The sequence below is a fragment of the Haliotis rufescens genome, unplaced genomic scaffold (genome assembly GCF_023055435.1).
Source record: "Haliotis rufescens isolate VD_foot unplaced genomic scaffold, xgHalRufe1.0.p SCAF_1, whole genome shotgun sequence".
Lineage (NCBI taxonomy): Eukaryota > Metazoa > Mollusca > Gastropoda > Lepetellida > Haliotidae > Haliotis > Haliotis rufescens.
Genome location: NW_025963779.1, coordinates 15,085,795 through 15,107,841, shown reverse-complemented (window position 1 = coordinate 15,107,841; position 22,047 = coordinate 15,085,795). Strand labels below are relative to the sequence as shown.

At 40.9% G+C, this 22,047-nt stretch overlaps 2 protein-coding genes across 2 annotated transcripts; one reads left to right on the top strand and one right to left on the bottom strand.

Annotated features, from left to right (window-relative positions):
• Nucleotides 1-598: 598 nt before the first annotated feature.
• Nucleotides 599-16,689, bottom strand: LOC124149021 (thioredoxin domain-containing protein 5-like). Its single transcript, XM_046520355.2, has 9 exons — nucleotides 16,525-16,689; nucleotides 14,655-14,748; nucleotides 12,142-12,300; nucleotides 9,520-9,723; nucleotides 8,138-8,224; nucleotides 5,603-5,737; nucleotides 5,302-5,384; nucleotides 3,547-3,673; nucleotides 599-2,297 (listed from the first exon to the last, which is right to left on the bottom strand). The coding sequence occupies exons 1-9, from the start codon at nucleotides 16,683-16,685 to the stop codon at nucleotides 2,169-2,171; spliced, it is 1,179 nt and encodes a 392-aa protein (XP_046376311.2). The 5' UTR covers nucleotides 16,686-16,689; the 3' UTR covers nucleotides 599-2,168.
• A 171-nt stretch (nucleotides 16,690-16,860) lies between these two features.
• Nucleotides 16,861-21,214, top strand: LOC124149010 (60S acidic ribosomal protein P1-like). Its single transcript, XM_046520344.2, has 4 exons — nucleotides 16,861-17,068; nucleotides 17,298-17,358; nucleotides 20,613-20,738; nucleotides 21,105-21,214. The coding sequence occupies exons 1-4, from the start codon at nucleotides 16,997-16,999 to the stop codon at nucleotides 21,173-21,175; spliced, it is 330 nt and encodes a 109-aa protein (XP_046376300.1). The 5' UTR covers nucleotides 16,861-16,996; the 3' UTR covers nucleotides 21,176-21,214.
• Nucleotides 21,215-22,047: the final 833 nt, after the last annotated feature.

Here is a 22,047-nt window from a genome sequence, read left to right as displayed (position 1 = left end):
CATTTATTGATCTCAAGTTCATCAATCTGTCTTAGATGTGATTAAGTCATTATGAATACAACACAGCATGAGAGCGGGTCAATGAGCCGTGTCTATGTACATGTGTAGTGACTCGTGGCTAAAGAGAGGAGATTGCTATGCAGGCACTTGCCGGAACAATACAGGGTCTGCTGTAAGGAAGCATTAATTGCACTGTATCTACTTGCATCTGCATCGTTTACAAGCACTGTTCATGCCATCATCAGAATACTCTCATCAAAATGATACACAATCACTGGGGGTGCCGGTTGTTTATGCAGCACAAGCACAATATATGGATAACTTTTTCTTTTTACTATATAAAACGTGACTAAATATGTGTAATGATTAGTTTCTTCATGAAAATTCTTGAAAAATGTAAAAAAGTATCAAATTAACTTCCTGTTTTGAGTGTTTGAATGACAAGTTGAAGAGGTACTTACATTGATCTGGATTTACTACTGAAGTCTGACAGATTAAATAGGGAAATGAAGGGCTGTTCTTCAAATCTTAATTTCATTCCATGAAGTAAAATATGGAAGCAGAAACTCCATAATCCAAGTGATAAAATAGAAATTCCTAAGGAACCAGTCATTTATTATACCAACAGAAGGGATGTAGGCGCATCCATACCAACAACAGGGTGTCAATGCATCCATACCAAGGAGGGGTGTACATGTTTCCATACCAACATCAGGGTGTCAATGCATCCATACCAAGGAGGGGTGTACATGTTTCCATACCAACATCAGGGTGTCAATGCATCCATACCAAGGAGGGGTGTACATGTTTCCATACCAACATCAGGGTGTCAATGCATCCATACCAAGGAGGGGTGTACATGTTTCCATACCAACAACAGGGTGTCAATGCATCCATACCAACAACAGGGTGTCAATGCATTCATACCAAGGAGGGGTGTTGATGCATCCATACAAACATGAGGGGTGTTGATGCATCCATACCAACATAAGTGGTGTCAATACATTCATACCAACATGAGGGGTGTTGATGCATCCATACCAACATCAGTGGCATTGATGCATCCATACCAACATCAGTGGCATTGATGCATCCATACCAACATCAGTGGCGTTGATGCATCCATACCAACATCAGTAGCGTTGATGCTTTCATACCAACATCAGTGGCGTTGATGCATCCATACCAACATCAGTGGCGTTGATGCATCCATACCAACATCAGTGGTGTTGATGCATCCATACCAAAATCAGTAGCGTTGATGCATCCATACCAACATGAGGGGTGTTGATGCATCCATACCAACATAAGTGGCGTTGATGCAGCCATACCAACATCAGTAGCATTGATGCATCCATACCAAAAAAAGGTGTAGGAAATCCCAAACCTTCGGTCTACATATGAAAATATTAATTCTGTTCATTGTTTCATCTTTGTAAATATACTATTATGAGATTACATTATTCAAATATTTAGAATATACGAGATCTTCCAGACTGACAAACACCTGTTCAGATCAACTTGATCGGAGCCAGTGGCACCAAGTCAGTAACATCAGTTGTATGTCATAGCGAGAGTGTTTTACACCGCCTTCAGCTATATCCCAGCAATATCACAGTGGGGGATGGGCTCCACACAGTGTACCCCTGCGGGGAAATCAACCTGGGTGTTGGCATGACGACCATTTCATAGCCTGTCATAAACCAGTCTTGAGAACCACTGTTATTTTCCATATTCATTGGACCTACATCCTAACTTTAAAGAATATATTTCACTCTCTGGTCGATACAATGAAACCTTATTTATCTGGACGGCACCATTCTCAGTAAAAATCATCGGGATTAACAGTTACTAAATTAAAGAATCAGTGACAAAGACTGGCAGGTTTCTAGACTCAGCATCCAGACTTACAGATGGTCACTGCATTTCAATTACTTGTTTAGACATTTTCTGTGTTATGTAGAGCAAGGTGTTATTAAATTAGCCCTGATACTACTTACATCGACATTACCCATCTTAAAAAAAATCCAAATATGTGCTAAAAGAATTTACTATATCATTAATAACTTCTTTCACATTACACACATCAAAGTAGCATCTTTTGCACAGATATTACCAGACACCTTGTCAGGTACACAAGTTAAACTTGTACAGAGTTTTAGGCGTGTCTACAACTCGTCCCTCTTTATTTTATTTTGATCAACAAATGAGTAGAGGGACTCCATATCTCTGGCACCGTTATATTCACTGATCTTCACGCCGTTGTTGAATAAGATCAGTGTCGGATAGCCTCGGACCTACAAACAAACAAAGTCGATCACAATAAATAACTATCAGGGAAGATTTGGGCAAAGACGTCAAAATGAAAAAATCCCATTTCATCTTTTGATGGTCATAATCTTGAAAACAAAAGATCAAGTCAGGTCATATCTTGAAGCTTTTTGATCATGCTGATGCCTCTATTCAATCTCATTAAAATCAGATCTTAGTTCTCGCTACCGCTAAACAAAGATCTGAGGACATCCCATTACGGGTCATGTCAGCACGACCTTTCATCCAACCAATCAGAGCGTCGCTTACCAGATCCTGAAAGTGACAGTCGGAATGTGTTTTCTAATCATGCAACCTCGAGATGTTTAACATGGGGTATTCCGAACGACAGTTACGGGTTTTATGATTATATCCATACAATCTAGGCCATCTTTAAGCCATTCCAGAATGTTGTTTTGGTCAGTTTAATTTTTTTTTAATTGAGAATACGTCAAAATATGTTTCGAAGCGTAGTCGCCAGTTTGAAACGAGTGCCGTAAAGCCCGAGATAGCTGCCTTCTGATTGGCAAATGTCAATTTCTTGTCAGTCATTTCATTGGTCGGTCAATGTTCGCGAAAGGTCGGTCTGACAGGACCTGTAATGGGATGTCCTCAGATCTTTGGTTAGCGGTAGCGAAAACTAAGATCTGATTTTACTGAGATTGACCTCTATTCAAATTTTTATCACAACAGATTATCTGCATATTAGATGTTTGTTTGTCATTTGAGGCCACACACAGCAATATTCCCACTATATGATGGCTGCTTGTACCTGACGATCCAGTGATCGATATTGTGAACAACGATCCACGCAGTTGGGGTATGGGACATGCTATCAACCATGATGGCGAGACTGACAACACTATCCTTTTGGTTGCATCTTACGATCGGCATTGGTTGATGTGGGCCTAACTCAGAGTCCCAACAAGGGACCAGAGAAAAGATATTTGTGATCAACATAATTAGGGTAAATCCTTAAAACTATGAAAATAAAATAATATGAAAAATAGATTATAGGCTTGGACATGTATCAATGTCGTGCATCTGAAAAGGAAGTGTTGACAGCTACACCATGTATTCACAACAAAAGGCACCCTGATGGTATGGGGGGTTGCTCATAACATCAACCACTGGTTTTTCAGTGATACAGCTGGAATATACTGATAGTGACATAAAACAAGATTCAACACAAACTTTGACATGGAGGTACATCACTTGAATACAAACTGACAATACCTCATGTTTCTTGCACAGATCCCCTTGTACAGTGCAATCAACCTTAGCAATATGGACATCTTCAACGTCAAGGAACTTCTTAGAGAGTTCGTCCCATACTGGTGCAAGCCGCTTACAATGTCCACACCTGTAGGACAACAAGACAGCTGGTGGGTAATGGTGGGTGATGGTAGGTGATGGTGGGTGATGGTGGAAGATGGTGGGTGATGGTGAGTGATGGTGGGTGATGGTGGGTGATGGTGGGTGATGGTGGGTGATGGTGAGTGATGGTGGGTGATGGTGGATGATGGTGGGTGATGGTGAGTGATGGTGGATGATGGTGGATGATGGTGGGTGATGGTGGGTAATGGTGGGTGATGGTAGGTGATGGTGGGTGATGGTGGGTGATGGTGGATGATGGTGGGTGATGGTGAGTGATGGTGGGAAAAGACGCGCCACCTTCAGTGACTTTCCCACCCAGTGGCAGAGCCAGGATTTTGAAAAAAGGGAGTAGACACTACCCAGGTCATGTTTGTTTGTTGTTTAACGCTGCACTCAGCAATATTCCAACTATATGACGGCGATCTGTAAATAATCGAGTCTGGACCAGACAATCCAGTGATTGACATGATGAGCATCGATCTACACAATTGGGATACGATGACATGCATCAACCAAGTCAGCGAGCCCGACCACACAATCAAGCTATTCGCCTCTTACGACAAGCATAGAGGCCTAATATGGCAAGCATGGGATGCTGAAGACCTATTCTAATCTCAGATCTTCACGGGTCCCCAGATATGCAAGACATCAGAACCGAATGAGTGAACTCTCAAAAAGATGAAACAGCATTTCAAGTTGGTGAATTATTTTTCTTTCAAATCAGCTGGTACCATGCTAGAAACATGTCATGACATCAACTATACTGTTTACACTGTATGATGTTTCAATTGATCATCCAGGCCAGGTCTTATCCTGGACACCTCCCCTAAACTATAATAATAATAAAGGTGATATATTCGCTTGCCTGTAAATTAGGACCTGTTTTAATTTTGAAAAACCACCCATCTTTTCAAGTATTTAAAAAAATAGTGTCAGGGCACTATAGCTCACCTGGATATTTCATCAACAGTTTATCACAAGATACTGTCAGCGTTGATATTCAAACATTTTCTGCATATATACTGATGACTCAAGGTAACGCCATAGGAGACATTGACAGAGCCAAGTAGAGATTTTAGGAGAATTTAGAGCTTGGTATGATGAGCCCCACTACTAACCACACATATCCAAAATGTCATTACATTTTAATAGAAAATGGCTGAGTATTCACAGTAAAGGCAACATATAGAATTTTTCAATATGGCTGCCATGCTGGCCATATTGAAAATCAGACTCAAACCTCTTTACCAAATGGGGATGTCATCATTGGTGGGTACAAGTGAAGTTTCAGGTTCATTAGTCAAATGGTTTCTGAGCAGCAGATGCTAATGACAGATGACAAGCAATGGCCATTATATAAACTCACTTTATTTACAACCATGCGAGCCAAATGTTCCAGTCCCCCAAACAGGGGATGCCAGAAAGTTGTGAGGTTCGTCCACGAAGTGCAGCAAAGTTGTTTAAGCAGTAAAGCTGTCCTGAATTACCAATTGCTAATAATTCACTACCTTTCTATGAAAGGGTAAGATTGATACTATCATCCTTTGAGAAACATTGTATTCCCTGTGAGATGCAATGCATTGTTTTAAGAGGCCATGAAAACTTCCTACTAACCAGGGTGCAAAGAACTTGACAAATACCATTCCATCAGCCAAAACCTCATCAAAATCATCAGCAGTTAGGTCCAGCACTTCAGCCTGCAAATAACAAACACATCTAAATACACTTGCCGACATATTTCAATACTTTGACACATGATGTTATTTACACTTTAATGTTTGTCCCTTAGTACACTTTCAATGTAATGATACCAATGTTTATTTCTCTTTGATCTTGTGGACATAAAGAAATTAACAAGAAATAATTTGTATTTTAATCATTCAGTGAGAAAAGGACTTGACATTTGACCCCTGACCTCTGGTTCATCATCCAGACTGCCCTCCACGATCATCTCGTCCGTCCTGAGTTGTTCAGACTGATCACGAGAAAGCATCCTCGACACATATTGTTTCAGTTCATCCAGGTTGCGACCTCCCTGGTACTGGTCAACCTGGTCAAAATAAACACAACTGCCCACATGAACACTTGGCAAGACTTGAAAAGAGGTTCACTGCTGTTCTATATAGCAACCTCAACAAAGTCATGCAGTCAAATGCTGAAATCTGTTACATCACTATACATGCTATATTGTCACACAAGCTTCACGGTCCATACAGTATGTTGTGTCACATGCATGCCTCCTCCCTTCATAGCTGTTCCAATATTTCTTTACATCAAAATATATAAAGGACATTTACCAAATGTGGCAATCGCCACCTAGGTCAACTGCCAACTGGGACAACTGCCATCAGGACAACTACAACCTAGGACATTTACCAAATGGGACAACTGCCATCAGGACAACTACAACCTAGGACATTTACCAAATGGGACAACTGCCAACTGGGACACCGGCCACCTAGGTCAATTACCACAAAGGACATTTACCAAATGGGACAATTACCACAAAGGACAATTACCATCTGGGACAACTGCCACCTAGGTCAACTGCCAACTGGGACAACTGCCATCAGGACAATTACCACTTAGGACATTTACCAAATGGGACAACTGCCATCAGGACAATTACCACTTAGGACATTTACCAAATGGGACAACTGCCAACTGGACAATTACCACTTAGGACATTTACCAAATGGGACACCGGCCACCTAGGTCAATTACCACAAAGGACATTTACCAAATGGGACAATTACCACAAAGGACAATTACCATCTGGGACAACTGCCACCTAGGTCAATTACCACCAAAGGACATTTACCAAATGAGACAATTACCACCCAGGACATTTACCAAATGGGACAATTACCACCAAAGGACATTTACCAAATGAGACAATTACCACCAAAGGACATTTACCAAATGGGACAATTACCACCAAAGGACATTTACCAAATGAGACAATTACCACCAAAGGACATTTACCAAATGGGACAATTACCACCCAGGACATTTACCAAATGAGACAATTACCACCAAAGGACATTTACCAAATGGGACAACTGCCATCAGGACAATTACCACTTAGGACATTTACCAAATGGGACAACTGCCAACTGGGACACCGGCCACCTAGGTCAATTACCACAAAGGACATTTACCAAATGGGACAATTACCACAAAGGACAATTACCATCTGGGACAACTGCCACCTAGGTCAATTACCACCAAAGGACATTTACCAAATGAGACAATTACCACCCAGGACATTTACCAAATGGGACAATTACCACCAAAGGACATTTACCAAATGAGACAATTACCACCAAAGGACATTTACCAAATGGGACAATTACCACCAAAGGACATTTACCAAATGAGACAATTACCACCAAAGGACATTTACCAAATGGGACAATTACCACCCAGGACATTTACCAAATGAGACAATTACCACCAAAGGACATTTACCAAATGGGACAATTACCATATAGGACAATTACCACCTAGGACATTCACCGAATGGGACAATTACCACCAAAGGACATTTACCAAATGGGACAATTACCACCAAAGGACATTTACCAAATGGGACAATTACCATATAGGACAATTACCCCCTAGGACATTCACCAAATGGGATCATTACCACCCAAGACAACTGCCATCAGGACAATTACCCCCTAGGACATTCACCGAATGGGACAATTACCACCTAGGACAACTGCCATCAGGACAATTACCCCCTAGGACATTCACCAAATGGGATCATTACCACCCAGGACAACTGCCATCAGGACAATTACCACCTAGGACATTCACCAAATGGGACAATTACCACCCAGGACAATTACCATCAGGACAATTACCACCTAGGACATTTACCAAATGGGACAATTACCACACAGGACAATTACCACCTGGGACAATTACCACCTAGGACATTTACCAAATGGGACAATTACCACACAGGACAATTACCACCTGGGACATATACCACCAGGGCCAACTGCCACCCAGCGAATGTGCTACAACATGACTGTATGGTAGGACTATGTATATGGTGTATTTCATCAGTAAGGAAAGGAGACAACACACACATTCTTCATTAGTCGGTACATGGGGACAATAAAATGATGTCAGGTGGAGTGTTTGGTGGTCAGACAGCCAGAGACTATAATCAATAATTTATTACGACCTAATTTCAAAGTTTGAGGGTGTATCAAGCCCCCTTGTAAACAATTAACAGATTTACGACCATTAAAGTTTCCAATCAACCTCTTGAAATGACACAGCTCTACTTGACTTGTTTTGATTGTAACCATGGTAACAATTCATCTTAGTTATAGAACTGATGTATTGCTATTTCAACTTGAAGGTATATTTTCACAAGGCATATTTTGCTGGAGACTGGAGTTATTCTATCTTGTTTCCATCAATGAGACTTTACCTTCTGCCCATCCTTCATCCACATCAGGGTGGGGTAGCCCCGCACAGAAAAGGAGTCACACACCGAACCAGTGGCTGTGCAGTCTATCTGTAACAGAATCCAGAAATCTCTATTAGTTAGTATAAACCTACTGGCTGTTTGTATAACTCGATATGGAGTTTTTGAAATTGTGGTAACACCTCGTAGGAGGTATTACAACGATTGTAACACCTCGCAGGAGGGCTTACCATCATTGAAAAAACCCTTGATAGAACAAAAACTACGAACAGCCTACGAGACGCAAGTGCAGATTCCGTGCCATTGTGAGACGCACGTGCAGATTTCGCACCGTTGCAAAACCCACATGCTGAGGTCACCGGTTTCATTGAACCGAGTTCACGACTGCAGGCGACATTTCATCTCCGATATAGGTTATACATTTGAGAGTTTTTATTACAGTTATTTCATTAAAAACGTTGTCTATGCGATGAGTCGGTTTATAAGTTGGACAAAACATGTCTCCTCGAGATTACTAGAGATTGTAAACCCTCACATTCGGGTTGGCAATCTCTAGTAATCCCTCGGAGACATGGTTTCTCCTACACGTATATTTTGCAGTTTACAACCAGCTCAACCAGCACATTCGACTGAAGAGTCAATTGGTAACTCAAAGCTTATATTCCAGTTCAGTTTGGTATCGGAGTAGAATTTTAAACTAATTTATAATTCACACATTTCTGGCCTTACAGATTTGCTCTAAATGACCATGGTAGCACTGATTTGTCCTTATATCTAACACATAACAGACATGGTATCGTAGTTCTCCTGGATACATAATCAATAGTTTATGATGGCCATAAATAGCTTAATAGCTAAATACAATATGGCTGCCATGGTACACAAAAAAGTCGTGACATCAGCTCACCTGAATTACTGATCATATCTATTGTCGCCAGTGCCATTACAATGATTACTGATTTTTACATTATTCAAACCATGACACATGTTTACAGTAAGTAGTGACTTCAATTGCATGTACGTTAGTGTCATCATTTTGGGGAGCAGAAACCGACACAGGTAATTGGTACTCTATGAAACTGATAAAATGACTGCAATCAGGAAGATTGTGTGATTAAAACCTGTGATAGGAAGATAGCTGCCATGTTTCTGATAGCTTGACATGTAAGCTGATGGCTGCATATTTGTAATAATACGGTCCACTGGTTTGGCAGGCTCAGATTTCATTGTTTACAAGCTGTTGTTATTTAGCTGTCTGTGCCATGTTTCTGATAGCTTTTCACGTAACCAGGCTGCATATTTGTAATGACATGGTCCACTGGTTTGTCTGGCCCAGAATTGATTATATACATTGCCGCTGTGATACGTCTGAAGTGAGCACCTACCTTTGCTATGCTGACTTCCTCGTTGTATTGGAAGCTCTTGGCCAGGTCCTCCCATGTGGGTGCGAGACGCTGACAGTGACCACACCAGGGGGCGTAGAATTTGACAAAGTGCTGGCCATGTTTGATGTGGTCAAGGAATGTGCCCTCAGTCAGCTCGACCAGTGTCCGGAGAGGCTCAGGAGGCTTCGGGTCACTCTCCTCCCCCTGAGTAACAATGATATTTTCAGTGTGAGTTGTGTTTAAGGCTGCTTTTAACATTATTCGAGTTATATCACGACATGTCAGCTTAATGTGGGAGGAAAGCCCAAAAAGATGCAGGTCTCGGAGTGAGTGAGTGAGTATGGTTTTACACCGCTTTTAGCAATATTCCAGCAATATCACGGTGGGGGACACCAGAAATGGGCTTCTCACATTGTACCCATGTCGGGAATCGAACCTGGGTCTTCAGCATGACGAGCGAATGCTTTAACCACTAGGCTACCCGACCGCCCCTGCAGGTCTCAGACGTTTACCACTTCCGTAAAACCCACGAGCACGGGTATGGTGCTGACGAACCTAGAAACATAATCGGGGCGAACCGGGATTCGAACCCACAATCATAGGTTTCTGGCGTGCCCAAGGGATGCAACTCTGCACAGCAAATTGCGGCGTCTTAGACGACTGGGCCACCTGTGCCCCCATGATATTATCAGAAATGAAGGAATGAATTTGTCCCTTTGCTTAACAGATATTGATTGTTCACAAGCAAAAAGTTATTGCAGATGTACTCAGCAAAAATAGAAATGCAAAAGAAGCAAAATCGTAAATATCTGACATTTGAAATTTGGAGAAAAGATGGAAACGAAAACAGGAGAATCATCTTCAGCTGTAGCCAGGTTTTTTATACAGCACCAAGCACCATTACAAGACTGGAACCATTATAAGACATACAGGACAACATGTGACCTTAGAAGATCCAGCTGACTGCATATCACTACTAGACCACAGGACAGATTCACACAGCTACACCACTTACGTGAAAGAACCACCACAGCCACATCTAAAACTAAGGCAACACCAGGATTGCGTAGGATATCAGCCCAGACAGTGAGGAACCGCTTACTCGCCAAAGGTATTCATGCAAGACGACAAGTTTGAGGTCTCATTTTGACAGACCTGCATCGTCAGCGGCGATGTGATGGAGACAAGTTTGGTTTAGTGACGAGTCACATTTTATGCTTCCCGTGCGGATGGTAGACGTCGCGTTTACAGGCGTCGCAGGGAACTTTATGCAGGAAACTGCATACAGGAAGTGGACATATTTGGTGGTGGGAGTGAGATGATGTGGCCAGGCATATACTACACTGGTGGAATAGACTTGGTGCAAGCTCTGAGAAATTTAACGGCACGATGTTATACGGATGAGATCTTCGGCCACACGTCCTTCCCATTATGCAACAAGGGAACGTCATTTTCTAACAAGACAACGCCCGATCTCACACTGCAAGACTGAAAACAGCCTTTTCAGGAATCACCACATCCAGGTCCTGCCGTGCCCCTCCAGGTCTCCAGATTATAACCCAACCAAACATTTATGGTTGGTTTGTTGTTTAACGCCGCACTTAGCAATATTCCAGCTATATGACGGCGGTCTGTAAATAATCGAATCTGGACCAGACAATCCAGTGATTTACATCATGAACATCAATCCATGCAATTGGGATCGACGACATGCATCCACCAAGTCAGCGAGCCTGACCACCTGATCCCGTTAGGCGCCTTTTACGACAAGCATAGTCGCCTTTAACGGCAAGCATGGGTTGCTGAAGACCTATTCTACCCCGGATCTTCACAGGGCGAAACATTTATGGGATGAACTGGATCAACGACAGCGAGCATGTCAGCAACAACCACAGAACCTCAGACAGTTGGCACAGGCACTGCAGGCAGAGTGGGGGAACATTCCCCATGACATGATTTGGGATCAGATTGCCTCCATGGGACGACGATGCCCACTCTAATGGAATCTGATGGTGTCCATACAAGATATTGAGAACACATGACCTTCTTTAAAATCTACCGATCCCTGTGTGGTATACAGAATCTGGGTCAATGACAATGATGTGTGCCAATTTTAAACAATTGATTACCATCTGTTGATTATTTATGTGATACATAAAATCCACATCTAAAATCACTTTTGCGTTTCTTTTTGTGCAGAGTATATTGAATGTTGATCACACATATTTGCATGATTAGGAACTGTTCTTGTTGCTTTCACAATACACAAAAAGATAGATTTGTATAAACTTGATCATGTTGATGCTTCCACACATTGATACAGTTCGAGAGACAACATTTTCTTAGAAAGTCAAACTGAAAATTATTTAATTTGAAAACAAATAGAAATAAACTGTATCTATCAATGCATAGCCTTATTATGTTAACACCACGATAACAACCTCTGCTCTATATATACTAATACCTATAGCTTGGTATACTACATCCTAACCTTTTCATAAACAGACATCTGTACACAAAGACTAGAGAGGAAATAACTGTCTAATGAAGACCTGCATTTCATAAAATTAATCTCTTAAAGTACATATAAAATAATACAAACATTACATCAATAATACCTACCTGACTGAACTGTTCCTCCACAAAAGCTTTGAGACTATCTAAGTCCCTTGGACCTTTGTAGCGTGAAAAGTCTGTAGAAGACTGATAGAAAAACTTGAGTGTTGGATAGCCAGTAACTCCCTGATCAGCACACACTGCAGTCTCCTCCGTGCAGTCAACCTGCACACAGACATGACATTAGCAGTGGACAATGAGTGGGAGTGGGCTACAATCATCATCCCTGCACACAGACATGACATTAGCAGTGGACAATGAGTGGGAGTGGGCTACAATCATCATCTCCGCACACAGACATGACATCAGCAGTGGACAATGAGTGGGAGTGGGCTACAATCATCATCCCTGCACACAGACATGACATCAGCAGTGGACAATGAGTGGGAGTGGGCTACAATCATCATCTCCGCACACAGACATGACATCAGCAGTGGACAATGAGTGGGAGTGGGCTACAATCATCATCTCCGCACACAGACATGACATCAGCAGTGGACAATGAGTGGGAGTGGGCTACAATCATCATCCCTGCACACAGACATGACATCAGCAGTGGACAATGAGTGGGAGTGGGCTACAATCATCATCCCTGCACACAGACATGACATCAGCAGTGGACAATGAGTGGGAGTGGGCTACAATCATCATCCCTGCACACAGACATGACATCAGCAGTGGACAATGAGTGGGAGTGGGCTACAATCATCATCCCTGCACACAGACATGACATCAGCAGTGGACAATGAGTGGGAGTGGGCTACAATCATCATCTCCGCACACAGACATGACATCAGCAGTGGACAATGAGTGGGAGTGGGCTACAATCATCATCCCTGCACACAGACATGACATCAGCAGTGGACAATGAGTGGGAGTGGGCTACAATCATCATCCCTGCACACAGACATGACATCAGCAGTGGACAATGAGTGGGAGTGGGCTACAATCATCATCTCTGCACACAGACATGACATCAGCAGTGGACAATGAGTGGGAGTGGGCTACAATCATCATCCCTGCACACAGACATGACATTAGCAGTGGACAATGAGTGGGAGTGGGCTACAATCATCATCAATACTTCATAAGCATCAATCCACGCAATTGGGATTGATGACATGCATCAACAAAGTCAGCGAGCCTGACCACCCCTTACGACAAGCATGGGTTGCTGAAGACCTATTCTACCCCGAATCTTCATGGGTCGGTTGAAAATAGTGGTTTGTTGCAAAGCAGTTGTGTATACAAAGAATTGATAATGTGCTACTATCTGAGAATGTTGAGTTACAAGAATTCTTCGGAATGTTTCATCTCGTATGAATACTTAATTTTTTCTGAATCCAAAATTTGAAGAAAATAAGAGATCCATTCTGTTTGGAGAAATGGATACCTCATTAATTATATATTCAGTTTGATCTCTATTTATCAGAACAACTTCAATTTAGTCTTTTCTCCACATTCTGTGAACTCAACAGGTTCAGTTATCACGGAAGCATATGACGTCATCTACTGTACCATATGCCATATGTGACATCATGTCTGTCTCACAACTGTTTATTTTTAGATCAGATAGATCAACTGTGATTCCTTCAGTCAAAGTGCATGTAAGTGATTCCCAATGCAGACTGGTCAGTTGAACTGAAATGATGTCACAATGCTTCATGACTGAAATCAATGCTATACAATGTCATCCACTGTTTATGATTTCACACATTAATAAAAATACATCATCTGAACAAACGTGAAGTTTCTCTGACAGGTTGAGTGAGTGAGTGAATTTGGATTAATGTTCGAGGTTGGCATTCATATTTTTTCTTTTATAAATGTTAAAGTGACAATAAACTACTCAATAAACTACTCAGCAACCTTCAGCAACCCATGTTTGTCCTAAGAGGTGACTATGCTTGTCGTAAGAGGCGACTAACGGGATCAGGTGTCAGGCTTGCTGACTCGGTTGATGCATGTCATCGTATCCCAATACAGACAATACATAATTCCTGTAGCTTGTTAGCTATTCCCACATAATTTCCTGGTATAGTATTTCATTAAAATTTTAAATGTATTTCTTTATTTATAATAAAAAGTGACAGGCGGATCTGTACAACCAGAAACTAAATTGGACTGGCGCTACATCAGAAGATGATAAAAGTTGAAGATGATTTTGATCCATTAAGTGGCCTCTTGCAACCAGTACAGGTTGCTGTGAAGGAATTCAAACCTGGCGACCCGTGAAGATTCCGGGTAGAATAGGTCTTCAGCAACCCATGCTTGCCGTAAAAGGCGACTATGCTTGTCGTAAAGGGCGACTAACGGGATCGGGTGGTCAGGCTCGTTCCCAATTGCATGGATCGATGCTTCTGATATCAATCACTGGATTGTCTGGTCCAGACTCTATTATTTACAGACCGCCGTCATATATAGCTGGAATATTGCTGAGTGCGGCGTTAAACAACAAACCAACCAACCAAATCAAACCTGGCTTCAACCAGAGGAAGTTGTTTAAGAGTTAAACCCACCTTAGCAATAACAACTGGCCTTTCTGGTGAGTCTACATTATAGATTTTGGCAAGTTCATCCCATGTCGGAGCGAGTCTCTTGCAGTGGCCACACCTGTGTGTAATATATATTGATTGATGAAACAGTTGTGATAAAACAGATGACATCTTGTATCATTTCAAATTGGACGTGAATTAACTTCATATTCATAAGCTAAGGTAATCGATTGTCATTTTGGAGTGAGTATCTTTATGTGGTCCCATCTGTGATAAACATTGATTGATGAACATTTGTGATAAAACAGATGACATCTGTTAGACATATTTCACATTTATTTAACATATATAGGTCATCATTTGCAGGCCTGGAAATTAAAAAAAAATTAATGCCACAGCACTGATGCTCATCCGTTCCAATTAATGTGATCTGAATAAAGTACCACATGGGTAGAACGTGTGAAGTCCATTTCTGGTGTCCCCTGCTGGAATACTGCTGTTATATTGCACTCACTCACTCACTTTGAATAAAGTAAACTCTTTACCCTTCAGTCACAAGGAGGGTGTGGCGGTTAGATTGGAAAAATGGTCTGTTCGATGTGAAAGAACCTAATGAAATAGTGTAGATGACAGTTCCTAAAAGAAACTTGTAAGTCTCAGCTTGAACATGATGAGTACTGAATTTTAAGAAAAGAAACTTTAATTCTTAATCTTAATGCCAATATTAACTTCTGTGTTGTGCAACATATCCTACCAAAATATCAGATTTCCGAGCCTTCTGAAGATGCTCAATAAGATGCTAAACATGTTCCACAATTTACAATTTAGAAAAAATAACTTAATTTGTCCATTTCATGCTGTAATTTCACCAGCACATCCATGCCCTACTGTAGGATGTGGGATGGGGGAAGGGGTGTGTGGTGGCGTTGATACTAATGCTGATAGTGATATCGTTCTCTGTGAGACTCGTTAAATCAGGTTTGAAAGTGGACTTGAAGAGAATATTACCCGGTAATGTACTTGTCCATAAGATGAGGTTTATATTGTAGGGTTAAGAATATGTCTATGGTATGAAATTTGAGCTCAAAGTGACATACTTAAAAAAACAGTGGCAGCTTGCTAACATAACTTGCATAGAACAGGTATGCGAGTTGAATTGTGGAAAGTACATTTGCCAGGGAGCCACACGTACTACACAGTAGACTAACATTTAGTCTCTGAAATCTTATATTACACAATATCCTTCTTGACTCTAAAAATAAAAAAATTCCCTATGCTGATTTCAGAGCTAGCTTGAGCTGGCTAGACTTGCTTTTGTATGCATTTCTAGATTATTATTTTTTCAAAAAATAAATATATTCCACGGTCATGGTGCAGGACTAACTACACAGCTGCAAAGAACAATGTGCTACATAACGACAGTTGAAATCTTCAGAGTGTACAGAATATTGGTAAAACTTCCGCCCTTATCCCCCCTACAAAAGATAAAGAACTAGATCTAAAAGGATTGAGCGGCAATGCATACACATATAACATTTTGGAGGGGGGATACGGGCTGAAGTCTTTCCAGAATAACTGCTGTTTTCGAGCAGTTTTATTTGTGATTTCGTTCTCCTAATTGGGAGGAGTTCGCCATGTTAGGGTGTGTTCGGAACGCCCCTTTAGAAAACTGATGCCGCGATTCAGGGTATCGATGTTTGCAACATCACACTGACCACAGGCCACTTGACACACTGTTTACACACAAGGCATATGACCGACACACTACATGTTTTATGTAAAAAATATAAACAATTTATCTGAGCAAAGATGACATGTGACACAGTAATTCAATGTGTTTACCTCGCCATCCTATATTGATCGGCGACATATTCGAACCGCAAAGATAACTTACCAAGGTGCATAAAACATCACAAAATGTTTGTTTTTAATGACGTTTTCATTTAATGCTTCCGCCGAGTAACTGTGAGCCTCTTCACCATGTTCTGAATCTGCTACAACGGCACCGAAAACAGCACAAAAAGATAGCACCACGTACACGATGCAAGTCGCCATGTTGATGTCGTTCAGTGATCTGAAGACCAATTACGACTTCACCAATTTTTTGCGGAATTGTCACACAAATAACATTTGGGATTTTGGAGACCAGATTTGCCAAATAGGTATATAATTTGTCAATTATCATTCTTTTCTGTGATAAAGATTAATGTCGTAAAGGCGGAAGTTATTGCACCACACGTCGGCAACTTCCTTTCCAGCGCCATCACATTGTGAAAGTGCACGGTTCTCTGTGAGCTAAGGCCAATCCGGCGACTTGCACTCTTTACAATAAGCATCCGTTACAGAAAACACGACAATAATTTACAATGGCTTCTAAAGACGAACTTGCCTGTGTTTATGCCGCCCTCGTCCTCGCCGACGACCAAGTAGCGATCACTGTAAGTACGATTGTCGACACGTGAAAAGTTCTGTTCATTTGTGGCGTGACGGACGGATTGGCACGATAAACATGATAAACAGGTAGTCAGTGAGTTAGAAGGACATATCTGATAACGACCTTGCGAAAGTTTGAAACTGCAATGCTTATTTTTATCTGTTGAAATGCTATCGTGCTGTGAGTGTAGACAGTAATAATCTTGAGTTAACCATATCTATTGTGCTTTTCAGTCAGAGAAGATCACCACTATCCTGAAGGCTGCAGGTGTTTCCGTTGAGCCATACTGGCCAGGTAAATATATATCTTTGTATCAAGACATATCCAGTAATGAGTTATAAGTTGATTTCTGACTAATGGTTTATGCAAAATATCTAGGATTTAGTATGAAACAACCAGTCCTTCTGGACAATTACTAGGCCTAGTAGTCATGGTAGTGGGACGATGCATAGGTAGATCACAATGTTTAATTGTTAAACCAAAAACTAATTTAAAAGTGAAATGTGTTTTGAAAATGTAAATATTTTCATCCATTGCACCATACTTGGTACTGCCAACTGTAAATTGTCTGTGTGCCAGGTATTTGACCATCTTGTCTTTGAAAAAGATGGCTTACACAAAGCGGATGAGAGCACATGCAAGTGTCATGATACAAATCTGATCATGTACAAGGTATCGTGATACGTGTCGAATCGCAGTTGTGTATTGTCCCAGTTTTCGACTATTGGTTGAATCTAACCAAGGGCAGTGTCCAGGTTTCAGTTGGCGCCACATTGAGGATAGAACGCACATTGCCAGCTTGAAGCTAAGCTAGGCTAATGAGTTAATCCAATTAGCTAACATGGGACCAATCGCAAATTATTGGTGCTCGTTAACCAAGTGATATGCACCTGAGTGTTTACCTTTGTGCATATGCACTAACCATTTCCTCTTCAAAACTCGATAAAAATAGTATGGATATTGCTTCAGATTACATTGGATTAAGTTGTTAAAATGGATAGAGATAGCTGACCCACTTGCAAATAACCCTAATGATCGTTAATGGGTCCCCATTCCTAAAGATTGTGATGGGTGCTTGATGAGAAAGGGCATCCAAGGGCTAAAAATAGAGTTGGGGGGTAAACTTTATCTAACACGTCTAAGCTTATAGTGAAATTGCATGTGAGATCAGTAAAGCGACACCCTCAACTGATGGCCAGAACCAATTAGCACTACAAGCTGCGTCTGGTCAAAGTCAACTTGTGAACTTCTATATCTGTCATTTATCTGTCAACTAAACTTGAAACTGAGGTACTGCACATTGACCATTTATGACCATTTGCATTTGCCTGAAGGCTAAGGCTAATAGTATTCTGTTTAGTCCAGTTACCTCAGCTCATAATAATCCACAAAATGCAATTCTAATGAAAATGATGCTGAGAGACAATTTTAGGGCCAGTAGTCGTAAGTTTTTGGCGCAGTCAGGAATGTTTAATCTGATTAAAAAGTAAACACCCTATGTGTATGAAATGTGACTAATTATTTGTTTTATATTATATCACTATAGGCTACTTTAGTATTTGCTCATCGATTCCCAGAGCACTTGTGTGTTTTTGGCTTTGCCATGAGCAAAGATTACTGCTATCTCATCGGATAACAGGGACACTTTTGCAGTGTATCCTGTACTAGAGAAGGCTACATAGAAACTCATTGTGATTAAACCAATTGTAAACTTGGGAAAGTAGACCAAGGGTCATGATGTAATAACAAGTAGTATATTCTTCCTATAAGTGTTAGGTTACTAAAGTTGTCAGACACCCTTCTTACCATAATCATAGTAATTGGTTAAGAATGTTGAAAAAAATATTGTCTTTGACAGACGTTCCAGCCATATATAGAGCATGATTGGAGGCTTTGGGACAAAGTTTACTCATTAATTCTTCTTGAAAATTTCAATTGAATCTGGATAGCATTGGACAGTGAATGACTGAAGTGAAAGGTAATTTAATTTTAGATGAGCATTGATGATAGCCAAATCTCCTATGTAAGCAGGAATATGCCCATGATAATATAGGAAGCATGACTTTGATTAATTTGAAGCATATGTACAGTTCATAAGATTCATGTTTGGAACAATATGCAGTCAATTGATTTTATTATCCGACAATTGCTCATCGATTCCCAGAACATGTATGTGTTATTGGCTTTGCAATGAGCAAAGATTACTGCTATCTCATCGGATAACAGGGACACTGCCATAGTGTCATTTGTACTCGAGAAGGCTACAGACACAACACATTAGTTATCCCACATGTAAACAGTGTGCACTTATAAAGTTTCTGAAAACATGAAAAATATCTGAAGATGTAAATATGATTTTATGTGAAGATGTTTGGCCACTTGTCCAAATCTGTAGTCTTGTACATTGACGTAAACTAAGCTAATCTGCTAATAAGTCTGAATTCCATCGAGGAAATCCCGAAGACCATTTTTTTGGTACATACTGGATATGTCCTAACATTGTCTGTCTGAAGCAGTGATCTTCTACTTTGTCGTAGGTTAAGATGAATATGTATCTCATTTTTAGTGTTAGATTTGGTTATATTCCATAGATTTTTCTATTTGATATATTGAAGACTTTGGACGTCACATGTGAACAATGATGACTAAACTCTTTAGTTTGTTAAAGTAATTTGATCTGATATGCTATTTGCTCATCGATTCCCAGAGCACTTGTGTGTTTTTGGCTTTGCCATGAGCAAAGATTACTGCTATCTCATCGGATAACAGGGACACTTCATAGTGTCTTCTGTACTAGAGAAGGCTACAGACACTATTAGTCTGACTTATTTCAAACCCGATGTATTTAACTAACCACTATAACTGAAGGAAAACAATACAAAGATTTACAATGACATGTTTGAGACAAGTCTGTCCTCCTTCAGGATTAAGTATCACCATGCAATTGAGTGTCATGCTGAGTACAGATAACTAAGTGGGCACGGGTGGCCCACTTGTCTAAGGCGTCACTATGCGCTGTGCAGAGTTGCACCCCTAAGTAACACCAGAAACCTATGATGTCGGTTTGAGTCCTGTTTCACCCTGATTATGTTTCCAGGTAAATGCTAAGACTTCACTTTCGGCTTTCCTCACACTAAGCTGACATTCTGCGATGTTAACTGGAATACTGTTCAAAGTGGCATTAAACCAAACTCATTTGCTCGCTGATAACTAAATTGTGGAATCAATGTGAGATTGTGATTGTACTGTTGTAGAATGGTCTTTCAATACCTGTAAACATGTTCCCATGCTTGATGAGTTGAGAATTGAGGAGTCAAGCGTGAAGTTGTGTACTGTGCCCCGTTAATTGATGTCCTTGCTACTGCTTGTCCCGTCAAGCTTTTTGTGTTATCTGGGCATGGATGAATACAGCCTGCTAGGTATGTGCTGAGTGAAGCATATAACCGCGTTCACTTGTAATTTGTTAATCTATTTGGGGTCCATTTAAAACAAATAATTAATAAATGAAACAATCCCAGGTATTTTCCAGTATTTCCACTTGGTTTCAGGTCTATTTTCCAAGGCCCTTGATGGTGTCAATGTGAAGGAACTGATCACCAACATCGGTAGCTCGGCTGGCTCTGCCCCAGCTGGAGGTGCTGCCCCTGCCGCCGCCGATGCCCCTGCTGCTGCTGGTAAGGGGGACAGCTCTTGTCCTTTGTTTGGTCGTGGGTTAGACTAGGTCCATTGCTTGTCATGAATGCAACTCAATTGGACTGGTGGTCGTACTCAGTAATTTGTTTTGAAGTATCCATTTTCATTGTGCGCACAATTGTCAAGTTTTCTCTATTTACTCATTTTGAACTTCATGTTAAACTATGTCCTTTTTGGAGGAAACTGTTTTTAGTACAACGTGAAATATGTATTTGGAGTGATTATCTGTTAACACTAAGTGTGATCCAAAGTGGAAATTTTGGTACAAGTTAAAGATGTTTTGTGGTTCACATCTTATTCAGATTAATTCTGTGTCCTTCTATAATGTGTTTCCGTTGTCATTGCAGACAAGAAAGAAGCCAAGAAGGAAGAATCCGAGTCTGAGGACGAAGACATGGGCTTTGGTCTATTCGACTAATAACCCCAAGTGCTGTAAATAAAGTCCATGTCTTAACCACATCTTTGTCTTGTTGTTAATGAATAATCATGCATGCAGTGAATTGGCAGCTTGGTAGTACATTGATTGATGTGCCTGGATGTGTTGCAAAATGTTGTCTTCCTAGTGACCCCTGGGTTCGACAATTACCAGTGTGGACTGGCCAGGTCTACTGTTGCATTAAAATTTCATCTCACTGTTCAGGGAAAGATCTTTGTGCGATGACTCCTGTAAGTCTATCATAAGTCATCTTCCCGAGGCAAGAGAGTTAACTGACTTCAAAAGTCGAGTTGCCACCCTTGCCGAACTAGGCTGGAATTATGGAGTTACATTTTGGCTGGACTAAGGAGTCTATGCATAGTCCAATCAAAATCCTGCAACAAAATCAAAATCTGGTTCATAAACTGTCATGAAGATTTTGGTCGATTGCAGGATTTGCAAAGCATGTGCACCGCAACTCGTCAACAGATATTTTCCAAATCTTTTCATGTTTTTAATCAAGGTGCTCACATGATTTGATGCATTTCGTGATGTAAGATGCGTTTTATCACAATAGACCTTGATTATCGATCAGATAGTCCTGACTGGGAGCCACTGTTTTGTTTGAAACAAATGCAAGTGATACAAGAGGTGGAATCTGATTGGTCTGAAGGAGAAGCTTAGAAATGACATGACTCGTAATAACCACTGGTGGCTCAACTATAGAGCCCAGGAATTCCAGTCTAGTTCAGCAAGGGAGGAAACTGCACTTTTAAAGTCAGTTAACTCTCTTGCCCCCGGGAGATGTAATGAAGAATGGAAATTAGTTGGTTGATTGGTTTGTTGTTTAACGCTGCACTCGGCAATAGTCCGGC

Coding starts and splice junctions, on each gene's coding strand:
- LOC124149021 (XM_046520355.2), bottom strand. CDS start 16,685: ATGGCGACTTGCATCGTGTACGTGGTGCTATCTTTTTGTGCTGTTTTC. Junction 8,225..9,519: donor AGGAAGTCAGCATAGCAAAG/GTAGGTGCTCAC, acceptor ATTCTGTTACAG/ATAGACTGCACAGCCACTGG. Junction 3,674..5,301: donor GTCAAGTTCTTTGCACCCTG/GTTAGTAGGAAG, acceptor GTTGTCCTACAG/GTGTGGACATTGTAAGCGGC.
- LOC124149010 (XM_046520344.2), top strand. CDS start 16,997: ATGGCTTCTAAAGACGAACTTGCCTGTGTTTATGCCGCCCTCGTCCTC. Junction 17,069..17,297: donor ACGACCAAGTAGCGATCACT/GTAAGTACGATT, acceptor TGTGCTTTTCAG/TCAGAGAAGATCACCACTAT. Junction 20,739..21,104: donor CGATGCCCCTGCTGCTGCTG/GTAAGGGGGACA, acceptor TTGTCATTGCAG/ACAAGAAAGAAGCCAAGAAG.